This window comes from Phyllobates terribilis, unplaced genomic scaffold (genome assembly GCF_046119375.1).
Source record: "Phyllobates terribilis strain yellow unplaced genomic scaffold, ASM4611937v1 Scaffold_9__5_contigs__length_417890890, whole genome shotgun sequence".
In the NCBI taxonomy this organism is placed as follows: domain Eukaryota; kingdom Metazoa; phylum Chordata; class Amphibia; order Anura; family Dendrobatidae; genus Phyllobates; species Phyllobates terribilis.
Genome location: NW_027362769.1, coordinates 341,328,899 through 341,342,092, shown reverse-complemented (window position 1 = coordinate 341,342,092; position 13,194 = coordinate 341,328,899). Strand labels below are relative to the sequence as shown.

At 42.9% G+C, this 13,194-nt stretch overlaps 1 protein-coding gene across 12 annotated transcripts in view; it reads right to left on the bottom strand.

Annotated features, from left to right (window-relative positions):
• Positions 1-13,194, bottom strand: part of SUN1 (Sad1 and UNC84 domain containing 1) — a 53,743-nt gene that overhangs the window by 21,939 nt on the left and 18,610 nt on the right. For 4 of the 12 annotated variants that reach the window (XM_073648029.1, XM_073648032.1, XM_073648031.1 and 1 more), the window contains 6 exons: positions 8,095-8,282; positions 4,344-4,367; positions 4,044-4,247; positions 2,804-2,941; positions 1,317-1,400; positions 137-244 (listed from right to left, as the gene is read on the bottom strand). In XM_073648029.1, the coding sequence (XP_073504130.1) occupies positions 137-244; positions 1,317-1,400; positions 2,804-2,941; positions 4,044-4,247; positions 4,344-4,367; positions 8,095-8,282 (746 nt within the window). The remainder of the gene's footprint in view (positions 1-136; positions 245-1,316; positions 1,401-2,803; positions 2,942-4,043; positions 4,248-4,343; positions 4,368-8,094; positions 8,283-13,194) is intronic. The other 8 variants (XM_073648030.1, XM_073648034.1, XM_073648038.1 and 5 more) reach the window with 6 other exon arrangements.

Here is a 13,194-nt window from a genome sequence, read left to right as displayed (position 1 = left end):
CTTAGCTAGGTGATGACTATGACAGCACTGGGCTCAAAAGACCAGAGTTAATAAAAGAGAAATGTAGATTCTGGATCAGTGTGCAGACGAGGACAGTGGATGTTAGGGAGGAAAAATAAAAATGTGCAAAATGGACCTGTGTAAGAAAAGACGTGCCACAAGGACCCCGTCACCCTCTTAGCCTGTGAGGACTGCGTGTGGACAGTGGTGCGGGTTTCATGTTTCATCCTTTTACAGTCATCACCTGTTGATTATTATAAGAATTAGTTAACAGTCCTCAAACCTCTCAACCCCCTGGAAAGCCAATGCGGTACAGTATTAGACGACATTCCCATTATTAGGTGATGGTACATCACTTACTAGGATCGCTCCGTTCCCAGGCGCTGCGTGCCCTTTACAGTCACCGAAAACCAAGAGGATGCAGCGCTCCTCCACAAGGGCATTTCTGGCCACCCCATGTGTCACGGCTCCTTCCAATTGAATAGGGCTAGCTGCAGTTTCCTCCATAGCCAAGTGACCAAGCCCAGGGAACAGCCCTATTCAATGGACAGGAGCCATGCCTCATTGGGTCGCCTAGAATGCCCCATTACAAGGTTAAAACTGTAGCGTAGCCGCGCTGTAGCCCCTTCAAACTTCAGATCGGTGGTGGTCCCAAAGGTCAGACTCCAAACGATATGCCATCATGTTCTTAGACAGGAATAACCCTTTAAAGTCCAACTCTAAGGTCAACTGCAACTTTAAAGTGGTTTCCAAATGATGGCCTATCCTTGGTATGGGGAGCTCGACCCCCGCGTATCATAGTTGCCATGCTCCAATGCCATACACCTTCCCAAGACATAGCCTCATACTTTAGTGGTGGCTGGGTCTAGTATTGGAGCTCAATCCCCCAAAATAAAAAGCTCTCAATATTTTAAGCCACCTCCACGAGAGTTTAGGAACCCAAGATGTGGCCCTTTCAGATGAGCCCCTCGTGTACTCTCTTCCATGTCATCTGTACAATGCAGAAGCTCTACAGACAGCTTCCTATAGCCCGGCCCCTGTACCACGAGGGCAAGGTACTGGAGGTAAACGGTAGTCTCACCTGACTTGAGGTTGGGAAAGCGGCACGAGAGGAGAGCAACATGCATTAAATTTTGTTGGACCATCTGCATAAACAGTGGAGTTGGCCAAATTGGCTAGCAAGGAATCCTCTACAGAATAGCGGCATGTTATCAAATGTCTCAAGATTACGTGCACGCCAAGACTTTACAGCGGATGCCTCCACTACGTGGGAGTACGTCTTCCGAGCAGCGAGTGCCATGCATTAGGATACTTACAGAGAGTTTCTCCATTCACATGGAGATGTCCGGCCTCCGACTGATGGGCTTTCACATTCATACTTCCACAGAAATTCGAGTGAGCTGGAAAACACACACACACGGGGCAAAATTAAATATAAAAAGCGCCTGGCTCTGGATTTGCATGACACCAAGGAGACGGGAATCTTGACAATGCTATGAATAAAATTTGCTTGCTGTTTGCACAGTGGCACCTTGCACTTTGCTTAATAGCATGCACCTTGTGATGTGTAGATTCTCCAAAAGGAGATTTCCAGGAGTCAAACATTATAGGACTGTCCTTAAAATAAACCAGCTGTGGTCCGAACCCCACCAAAAAGTCCAACTTCAAGGAAATTGACACTTGCGAAATGCCCATTCATACTTGGCTCTCAAAAAACGGCTTAAAAAGGGTATGTTCACACAGGGCAGAAATCAGTCTGGATTTTCAGGCAGAAAATCTGCAGAATGTATTACAGCATCGCAAAAGGTAACACATTTTACAAAAGCATCATGTGAAATCTACTTCCAATCGGTGTCAAAATCTACATGGAAACCATGCACACGTGTGGGAAAGGCATGTGTGAACATACCCTTAAGGTTATAGAGTTCTGTATAAAGCTTAAAGGGGTTATTCAGGATTAGATCAGGGCAGCACCACGTGACCATGGCGGCACAACCTACGGTCATGGCTGGTGCCATGTTTTTCTAATCCTGGAAAACTCATTTAATCATTTTCTAATGAAAATATCTGCAGAATGGCCACTATGGAGCTGTGGTGCTCTGGTCATCAGTGTTGTATTCCTGGACAATCCCTTTAAGCAAACAGGACAAAAAGATTTTTGTTGAAGCTTTTAGCCCACAGGTTTTCCTAAAAAAAAAAAAGTGGCAATTGTTGCAGACTTAGCAGCCAGCCTTATCGGCATGATCCAAGACCATTTACATCCACTGATAGCAAGCAGAAGGTAAAAATGTGGAGCTAAAAGGTTATTTCCAAAATCATAAGTTCCTCTATCCATAAGTTAATTTATAGTTTGCTGATCACTGGGGTCTGACTGTTTCCCCTCCCCCACTCCATTCATGAGGAGACTCTGGAGCCCCACTCTCGGGAACATCCTATGGATGAGATTTTGGGAATAATCCTTTAAAGTACAAAGCATATGATAAAGTCCATTAAAATATGATCCCACTGTATCTACATACACCATATAAGAGATCATTAGAGCGGCATCACACCAGAGCGGAGAAGAAAAGTGAATGGAAGATTCCCAAGTCTAAGATGAAACTCCAGTAAATGAGAGGTGGGCATCACATCCCAACCTGCGAGAGCGGGGGTGCACAAGCTATAAGGACAGGGTCCAGCAATAGTCACCAGGAGCCGTCTAAGCTGCAGAGAGGAGAAAAGCCACCACTTTCCAAGCGCCCCAAGCCAAGAGATTGTGAAGTCATATTGTGCAGAGGCAGTGGGTAGGGGGAAGGCTAATCACCATTTTTTTTGGTACCTTTCGTCTCAAAACCAAGCTTCATTGTAATCACGTGAAACAGTGTGACGAGCAGTGCAGTCAGGGATGACATTGCCCTTCTGACCAGCACCGCTGCCTTGTGCACGTACTGAGATCCTTCTCCTAACAAGAGAAAACAAGGCATTTCCATCACTCATGACCGAGGCACAGAAAGGAAGACCCCCCATCACATTCTTCCCCTGTGCACTATATGGGGGTACAAGTCCTGTATGCAATAACCATTCCTGTACAACTTACAGAACCTCTTTAAGAAGCCATCGAGCAGAAGACTGTGCCCTAAACTAGTCCAAAAGCTAAAAGAAAGGCTAGCTATAAGGCTTCACTTCTAGTATAGCTATCGGATAACAGCTACTCGTAACTTCTAATAAGCCCACATTCACACGTTCAGTATTTTACATCAGCATTTGTAACCCAAAACCAGGAGTGGATGAAAAATGGCATCTTTCTATTATAATTTTCCTCTGATTGTTCCACGCCTGGTTTGGGCTTACAAACTGACTAAATACTGAAGGTGTGAACGTGGCCAAAAGAGGATTTAACTTGTATCCTGCAGAGTCACATAGGCTTACGAGGCAGTATTAGTCCAGTGGGGGCTCATTTTCCCCCGTACTAGTCTTGCCTTGTATCAGACTGATAAGTCTAATGTATTTGGAGATCCTTATGAAGGCTTAAGTCAGCTGAGCCCGCCGATATGGACGGGTTTGCTTGAAAGTTTAATGTGCATGGGGGCGCTGACCGAATGATGGTCAGGAGTAAACCTGATCAAACATGTCCGAATTCACACTGCCGATTGCATTGTTCAGCTGGAGATACGTCGGCCGGCTGGCGTGTCAGCAGGCAGCTCTCTCATAGAGAACAGTATCGCTCAGCCGAACAAACTCCCGTGTAGGTATATATTACATTTTATAACATTTTTATATATTAGAATATATTTTCAAATATAACTTTTTATATATTATAATATAAACACAATAGAAAGCACAGAATCTTTATTAAAACTTTAAGTCGTCCTTATGGATTTTGGAAACTCCCAGATACCTGCAGTAAAATGCGGGCTCCTACTCATGCAGATATTTGCCATGCTTTGCATGTGGCTTCTGTCATGAATCGGTGACCGTATGAAGCAGAGAACAAATAAGGAATCATTGCAAAACCAGTGAAGTGAGGACAAGCAGAAGTGATGGCCGGAGATGGGAAATCTTACTTGACTTGTGGCTGCGGTCCCGGCTGTACACTTTTGTAGAGATGGTGTAGGAGGACGCGGCTGGCACGGGGGAGAACGCGGTGAGGACATCACTCCTCTCGGAGAGCATGCTGCAGTCATTGCAGGTGTAGCCATTTAATAGGGTTGTCTGAGTTTCGACGGTGAGGACTTCTCCATTTTCCTGAGTCATTGTAGTTTCCCCAGCTTGAAAAAAAATAAATAAATAAAAAAAAAAATAATACACTTTTTGTTGCCTTCAACAGGTGAATTACAAAGACTGACATACAACCTACTTCTTACCTTTAGGATCATCGTCATCAAGGCCTATAGGAGAGACAACGAGAGAAAAATACATTCAAAAGCTTTATAATTATTTTTTCGTCATGTACATTCAGCCAGGTGCTCTGAGACGGGGGCGACGGGATATAAACGGTGTATAAAAGGGAACAAAATTATACTGCGAAGAAGTAGCAGACGCATGCTGAACGAGTTGCTAAGCAACCGCGATTAACAGAAAGGGAGCTGTGAAGATCACAGCTGTAGCAGAGCGGTGCCCGCTAGCTCCGCGCTGCCCTTGTTCTCAGCAATAGGCCTATTTTATAGAGGAAGAGACACTTTCGGCTACAACACTGTTTTCCTGTGTGAATCATTTACTTTCCTGTAGTAGAGCAGTTGTCTTATCTGGATGGGACCCAACAGCCCCAACCCTAGTGGAACAACACGAAATCCGACTGGAATATTACATTTCTACATTGGTCATAGTCAGGGTTGGACGGGCCCAACAGAGAACCGGGGAATCCTCCGGTGGGCCCTGGCTTTTACTTCAGGAGAGTTCATAGTGCAAAGCTTGCAGCTGCTATGGGGCTCTAGAGTGGGGGAGAAAGGTGGGCCCTCAGAATCAAATCCTCTGGTGGGCCCAATGTTCTTCAGTCTGACACTGGTCATAGTGAAGAAAACACGATGCTTTCTGTATGAAGAGGCGAGTAAGTCAATGCCAGACTAGACATCTCATCTCTACTGGTCTACCAATCCTTAGCTGTTGACATCTGCCACCATCGGTGTCAAGAGGCCCCATACACATTAGATGTTTGGCAGGACCCATCCATATTTATCCAATATGAAAGGACAACTTTAGGGTGTATTCACACTGCGTTTTAGGACACCAATGGCTTGGACAAAGTTTGTGTCTGAATCCCTGGAAAATGAGATTTGAACATTTGCGCATACGGGCAACTGACTAATGTTGTAGAGGAAGTCACTGTGTGCTCTGCAAGACATCATTTTCGTCAGTATCCGCCTATCTGAGGCGAGCACAAGGCACAGTCCTCCACATTTTGGTGCCCGCTTCCTTTAAGTGGATACGGCCGAAAATTCTGACAACTATGCCATTGACTACATCATTATAGTCAATGGTGTCATCAGCGGAAATGTTCGAATGCCATTTTCCTGAGCTTCAGACAAACCTCAACCGTAGGTTAAAACGGAATGAGAACATAGCCTTAGATTGGTATGTGCTACCTCTTTAACAAGATTCTTCTCTAGAAGTTAGATTGGAGGTAATAGCTCCATAGACTTATATAGTGTCAAGTATAATGGATCCATACAGGTCAGAGGTAATATAAGAAAAGCCCTTTTATATAGAGGCAACCTAAAAGGGAGATCTAAATAATGCAGATGAGCTTTCCCATCGGTCACCACTTTTCCGCCGGTTAGACACATGGGGTTGTTCATACTTTGTTACGCGATATTATGGCGTCAAAAAAGCAAAGAGAATCAGGTAGTTGCAAGGAACAAATTCACCACTGCCGTCCTTCACTAAAGCAGAACACATCACAAGTGGGAGACATGATGCTGGAGCTTCATTATAAAATCAGTTACTTTTTTATTTATTTTTTTTTATACGAAAGCATTGGGAATGAAACTCCTCCAGCTCCGGTACATGATGATCACAAGAGAAGAAAAAAAAACCTGTCTCTAGAAATGGTGAATACAACAGAACAATAACATAGGTTACTATATAACCAAGGAAGATGTAAAGCAGTATTGACTTCTGCCCAATAACAACTCCCATAGTGATCTACAGGATAGACTGCAAGTAAAAGGCAAACGCCGTAAATAACTTGGCTAACCATTATCTCCTGACTCCATTCTGGATAGTAAATGCCCATGAACAATCTTATGTATGAATGACGCCACATTTTCGGTGAAACAAAACGTAACACACTCTGATTGGGTCACAGTTAAAAGTGGGGTACCAAGGGGGGCAGTATTGGGCCCTCTTCTTTTTAAGATTTATTAATACTCTAGTAGGGGGCATACAGAGTAGAATTACAATATTTGCAGATGATACTAAACTCTGAAGGGTAATTAACACAGAAGTAGATAATTTAATATTACAGAAGGATTTATGCAAGCTGGAGGCTTGGGATGAGAAATGGCAATTGAAATTTAATGTAGATAAATGCAAGGTCATGCACTAGAGTAAAGGAAATAAAACACTGGGTAAAATGGTGGGTGAAAAAGACGTGGGTGTATGGGTGGATGGCAAACTGCACTTTAGTGATCAGTGTCAGGCAGCTGCTGCGAAGGCAACTAAGATAATGGGATGCATTAAAAGGCACAAATGCGTATGATGAGAACATAATTTTGTCTCTATACAAGTCATTAGTGCAGCCACACTTCTACATTGGAATTCAAAATTGTATACAGTAGCTTTACTAGACTGGGTCAGAGAAGAGCAACCAAGGTTAATAAGGGAATGGGTGGACTGGAATATCAAGATCGTCATTAAACTTAAGGGAGATCTTATTACAATGTACAAATATATGAGGGGACAGTACAGTGATCTTTTTAATGATATTTTTACACTTAGGCCTGTGACGGGGACAATGGGGCATCCTCTACGTTTAGAGCATACTCGTCAAACTCTGGCCCACAGTGAGATTATATTAGGCCCGCAACACCAGAACCCAAACCCCTATGTGGGGGCCCATTATTCGCATGGGAGGACCATGAGGAGGAGGGGGGGGGGCATTATTCTGCATGGGAGGACCATGGGGGGGGCATTATTCCGCATGGGAGGACCATGAGGGGGGCCCATTATTCCGCATGGAAGGACCATGAGGGGGGGGGGGGGAGGCATTATTCCGCATGGGAGGACCATGAGGGGGGGGGCATTATTCCGCATGGGAGGACCATGGGGGGGCCATTATTCCGCATGGGAGGACCATGCGGGGGGGCCCATTATTCCACATGGGAGGAAAGACAAGAGACATCTGAGCATCTGCAGTGGCAGAAATGGAACTGTTCAAGTAGGACTGACAAATGCCATCACACTGTGGCTTCCATCATAACCAGAGAACAGGAGACAGAGCTGGGTCAGTAACCCGGCAGGCACCAATGTCACCCAACAGACCATGCAGACGTATAATATCCTGAAGAGTCTCTCTTGGGAAATTCGGTAGGCTTGCCCGCGTGTGCAAGTCGTCGTATGCCTGTACTCTTCGAGATGATTGAAATCCATCATGGAGGAAGTTTTGACATGTCTTCCGCTCCCCTGCTCCAGCATCTACATGTGCTTTAGCCAAATATTTCATAGCGCCTAATAAAAGCCTCCGCTTCAGGTTTGAACAAGACTCTGCTTTAGGTCTGTTTTTCAATTTTGTTGCCCTAGGACTGCAAACCATCTTGGCAAAATTTCAAGCTGCTGAGGGAGTCGCTTGCTGGGTACATATTTTGTGTATGCCAAGAAAGCATGTAGTGATCAAGGGAGCAAGAATAGTACCTGTGAATAGAGAGAAATCTTGCCTAATATTTAAAAAAATAAATGCTGCCATTGTGGAAGACTTATCGTGCCCACACAAACATTCAATAGTGTGTACGGGTGCTATATACCCTGCAGTTGGCACGGATTGGGACGTATATGCTTAGACACAGATTTCCCCTCCTAAAATAACAGCACAAACTTTACTTAGAAATAAAAGGTGTTCTGTTTTTGAAAATTTGCATGTTGTACATCTTCATTACCCAGTTGCAAAACAGATCCACTTACCCCATAAGTGGTCCACTTCGGTCTGCTCCCGTATGGACGACTCGTCTAATACTGTTGACAATGTGGAAGTATCGTTGACGTGCATGCTAAAGCCGCTCTGGAAAGAGGCGTCGGAAACCCCTCTCCTGGATGAGCGACGGCTGCTAGATGAAGACTGCATGCTGCTGTTCTGCCGCTGTCTCACAGACCTAAGGAGGAAAGCATATTGTAATTGCAGAATGTCCTGTATGTGTCTCCCATTACAAGGCAGGGAAGCTCTGGTTTGGAGGCCGCTTTATATACCATAAGACGTTCACAAACACTGGAACTGATTTACTAAACTATTTGTGCCGTACTTTGCACCACCAAAACGGAAGTCCTTTAACAGTATAAACGTTTACACCATCTAAGCGACTGCTGATCGGCTACACTTAAATCGGTCAGTGGTCGTAGTCTACCACAATTAAAAGATAATGCCATAAACCTGTGTGCAAAGAATACCTTTTACTGGTAGCACAACTTCTGTTTACACAGAACAATGTGCTACTGAGAAGTACGATTTTAGCAAGATTTAAACTCATTTCACCCAATGAAAAAGTCCATTCAGACAATTATCTTTTCAAGGAGGGCTACTTTATGGAAAAGATGACTGGCTCTTTCCTGGGTGCCTTGGATGTTGTTTTGAGGTGGCACTGCCACCGGTGTCATTTTTGTATAATTTAGACTGACTGGCGAACAGCTTCCCTGAAGAATGAACCTGCTAAAGTAGGAACATAAAGACTGAACAGAGGTCATTTTTACATTGCTGTGTATTATGTTTATTTCTAGCAGAGGTTTTTCAGAGTTTTTTTTTTTTTCTCAGATGGAATCTGCAGAGTTAGCAGTAATTCCTAGGAACACTCAATCCCAATTATTGAACAGTCTAAAAAGACTGCCAATCAATCAACGAACGAGCAAAAATGCTGCAGAGAACAAGGATGTTGTATATGCACAGTACAATCGTTTTAAAACGATGGCATGAAAGAGGGTCTGAATACTTATAACCATGTGATATTTCAGTTTTTCTTTAACCGCTTCCCGACCGCCCACTGTAGATAAACGTCCGCGCTGCCTGGGCTCTGTGCAGCGCGGACGTTTAAAAACGGTGGGTGGTCTCGCAGTGCTCAGGACCCCCAGGGTCCTGCAAGCGCTGTGAGAGCGGTGCAGAGCGTTAGCTCTGACAGGGAACATCATCGGGACCTGATTAGATCAGGTCCCAGTGATGTTAACCCTTTGCTGTCTTCTATATGCCGCGATCTATAGTGATCGCGGCATATAGAAGACAGCAGGAGGAGAGGGGGTCGTCCACTTACCTCTCAGACGACCCCTTGATTGCTTTCAGGACCTGGCGTTGCTATGGCAGCTGGAGGTCACATGACCGCCTCCAGCTCTGCCATATATGGTGTCCTTCCTGTCTGGCTTCAGCCTGTAGCTGATGCCAGACAGGAGACTGTGAAACAGTCAGTGAAGATCTCATATAATGTAATACATGTCTATTACATTACATGAGATCAGGGATCAGAAAAATAAAAATTAATGTCACATACAGGGACTAAGTAAAAATGTAAAAAAAAGTTTAAAAAAATGTTTTGAAACTGTTAAAAAAAAAAAAATACAAAATAAATAAATAAAATATTAAACCGATAAATCCGTATATTTATGCAAAAATAAAAAAAGTACACATATTTGGTATTGCCGCGTCCGAAACAACCCGAGCTATAAAACTGTCACACTAATTAACTCCTTATGTGTACACCGTAATAAAAATAAATAAAAAACGGAGCAAAAAACTATGCTTTTTCCTCAGATCGCCAAACAAAAAGTGGAAAAAAATGCGATCAAAAAGCAAAATGGAAATAGAAATGGTACCGCTGAAAACGTCATCTTGTTCCGCAAAAATCAAGCCGCTATACAGCTCCATCAGCCAAAAAATAAAAAAGTTATACCTCTCAGAATAAAGCAATGCAAAAAAAATATTTTTTCTATAAAATTGTTTTATTGTGTAAAAGTGCCAAAACATAAAAAAAATATACAGTAAGTGTAGTATCGCTGTAAACGTATTGACCCGAAGAATAACGCTGCCTGATCACTTTTACCACATGCAGAACGGTATAAAAAAAAACCTCAAAAAACAATTCCTGAATTGTTGTTTTTGTTAATTTTACGTCCCAAAAAACAGAATAGAAAGCGATCAAAAAATGTCACGTACCCACAAATGGTACCAATAAAAATGTCAACTCGTCCTGCAAAAAACAAGCCATCACATGACTCTGTCGGCCGAAATATGGAAAAATTATAGCTCTCAAAATATGGCGATGCAAAAACTAGATTTTGCAAAAAAAAAAGCGTCTTCGTGTGTGACAGCTGTCAGTCATAAAAACCCGATATAAATCTGGTATCTCTGTAATCGCACCGACCCGAAGAATAAAGTAATCTAATCAGTTATATCACACTAGGAACGGCGTAAAAAATAAATAAAACCAATTCTTCACCTGCTACTGTTTTGTTTATTATGTCTCCCAAAGATCGCAGTAAGGCTCTGCCCACATTTATCCTGCGCTCTGCGCTGAGCACTTACGCCAGAGTTTCCATGTAAATCTCTGAAATATGTGATTCAGCCGGAACCCATGACGGAAGATTCCCTGTAATGAGGCAGATATAGGCCACTGTGGACGCCGTCTAGCCTGTGATCCCACGGTGTCATTTGTTTTAGGCGTGCATAAAAGTGCGGTTGGCCACAGTTTTGTGCACTTCTGAAAAAAAGGACACCGCTAAACAGAGGCCAGACGGAGTCCAGAGTAACTCTGCTGCCTCATTACAGTGAATGGATCCTGCAGGGGTTTCATCTGAATTACATCACTTGGAAATTTAGATGGAAACCCCGATGTAAGTGCTCAGCCTAGAGCGCCGCATAAATGTTACGTAAAATGTTCCCAATAAAAGCTTCAACTCAGTCCTCAAAAAAAGCTAGTCCCCACTCAGGTCCGTCATCTGTTAAAAATATAAGGGACTTCCAAGTTACTAGTAGCAGAAAGGCTCTGGAAAAGCGAAATGGCCCTTGCCCCCCAAAAGAAATTCAAAAAATTGTGTGCTCCCAAATCCAAATGCCTATTCTACAATAATTTGTTCTCCAATTGTCAAATAGCGCTCCGTCCCCCCCAGATCTCACCGTATGGCTGAGCGGTACGATACAGCCACATATGGGGTATTGCCACTTTTAGAAGAAATTGTGTGACATTTCGGCACCATTTTTACCCATTGCCCTGTGTGAAAATGTAAAATCTGAGGGTAAAACATTTTTTTGTGGTAAAAATATAATTATGTTTTCTTCACTGCCCAATGGTATAAATTTAAAAATTAAAAAATACTCACTACTTCCCTAGATGAATTCCTTGAGAGGTGTAGTTTACAAAATGGGGTCACTTGTGGGGGTTTCTGCTGTTTCGGCATGTCAGCGACTCTTCAAATGTGACATGGCGTCTGCTGCCTATCCCAGCCAACATAGCGCTCCTTTCTCTTCCGAACCCTGCCGTACACCAAAGCAGTGGTTTTCCCCCACATATGGGGTGTCGGCGTGTTCAGGAGAAATTGAACAACAAATTTCATGGTGCAATTTATCCTGTTACCCTTATGATAGTACAAAATTAGGGAAAGGAAAACATTTTTTGTGGGAAAAATGTGAAAATTTTATTTTTATGGCTCAATATTATAAACTTCTGTGAAGCAGCTGGGGGTGCAAGGTGCTCACCACACATCTAGATAAGTTCCCTAAGGGGTCTAGTTTCCAAAATGGTGTCACTTGTGGGGGGTTTCCACTGTTTAGGCACATCAGGGGCTCCCCAAATGCAACATGGCGTCCGCTAATTATTCAAACAAATTTTACATTCAAAAAGTCAAATGGCGCTCCTTCCCTTCCGAGCCCTGCCGTGCGCCCAAACAGTGGTTTGCCTCCACATATGGGGTATCAGCGTGTTCAGGAGAAATTGCACAACAAATTTCATGGTGCAATTTATCCTATTACCCTTATGATAATGCAAAATTAAGGGATGAAAAACGTTTTTGCAGGAAAAATGTGAAAATTTTATTTTTACAGCTCAATATTATAAACTTCTGTGAAGCACCTTGGGGTTCAAGGTGCTCACCACACATCTAGATATGTTCCCTAAGGGGTCTAGTTTCCAAAATGGTGTCACTTGTGGGGGGTTTCCACTGTTTAGTCACATCCGGAGCTCTCCAAACGCAACATGGTGTCTGCTAATTATTCAGACAAATTTTACATTCAAAAAGTCTAATGGCGCTCCTTCCTTTCCGAGCCCTGCCGTGCGCCCAAACAGTGGTTTTCCCTCACATATGGGGCATCAGCACGCTCAAGAGAAATTGCACAAAAAATTTTGGGGTCCATTTTTTCCTGTTACCCCTGTGAAAATAAAAAAATTGGGTCTAAAGTAACATTTTTGTGAAAAAAGTTAAATGTTAATTTTTTTCTTCCACATTCCAAAAATTCCTGTGAAGCACCTGAAGGGTTAATAAAGTTCTTCAATGTGGTTTTGAGCACCTTGAGGGGTGCAGTTTTTAGAACGGTGTCACTTTTGGGTATTTTCTGTCATAAAGACCCCTCAAAGTGACTTCAAATATGATGTGGTCCCTAAAAAAATGTTTTTGTAAATTTTGTTGGAAAAATGAGAAATCGCTGGTCAACTTTTAACCCTTATAGCTCCCTAACGAAAAAAAATTTTGGTTCCAAAATTGTGCTGATGTAAAGTAGACATGTGGGAAATGTTATTTATTAAGTATTTTGTGTGACATATCTCTCTAATTTAAGGGCATGAAAATTCAAAGCTTGAAAATTGCAAAATTTTCGCCAAATTTCCGATTTTTTCACAAATAAACGCATGTGATATCAAAGAAATTTTACCACTATCATGAAGTACAATATGTCAAGAAAAAACAATCTCAGAATCAGGGGGATCCGTTGAAGCGTTCCAGAGTAATTACTTCATAAAGTGACAGTGGTCAGAATTGAAAAAATTGGCCCGGTCACGAAGGCAAAAACAGGCTCTGGTGCGAAGTGGTTAATAAATT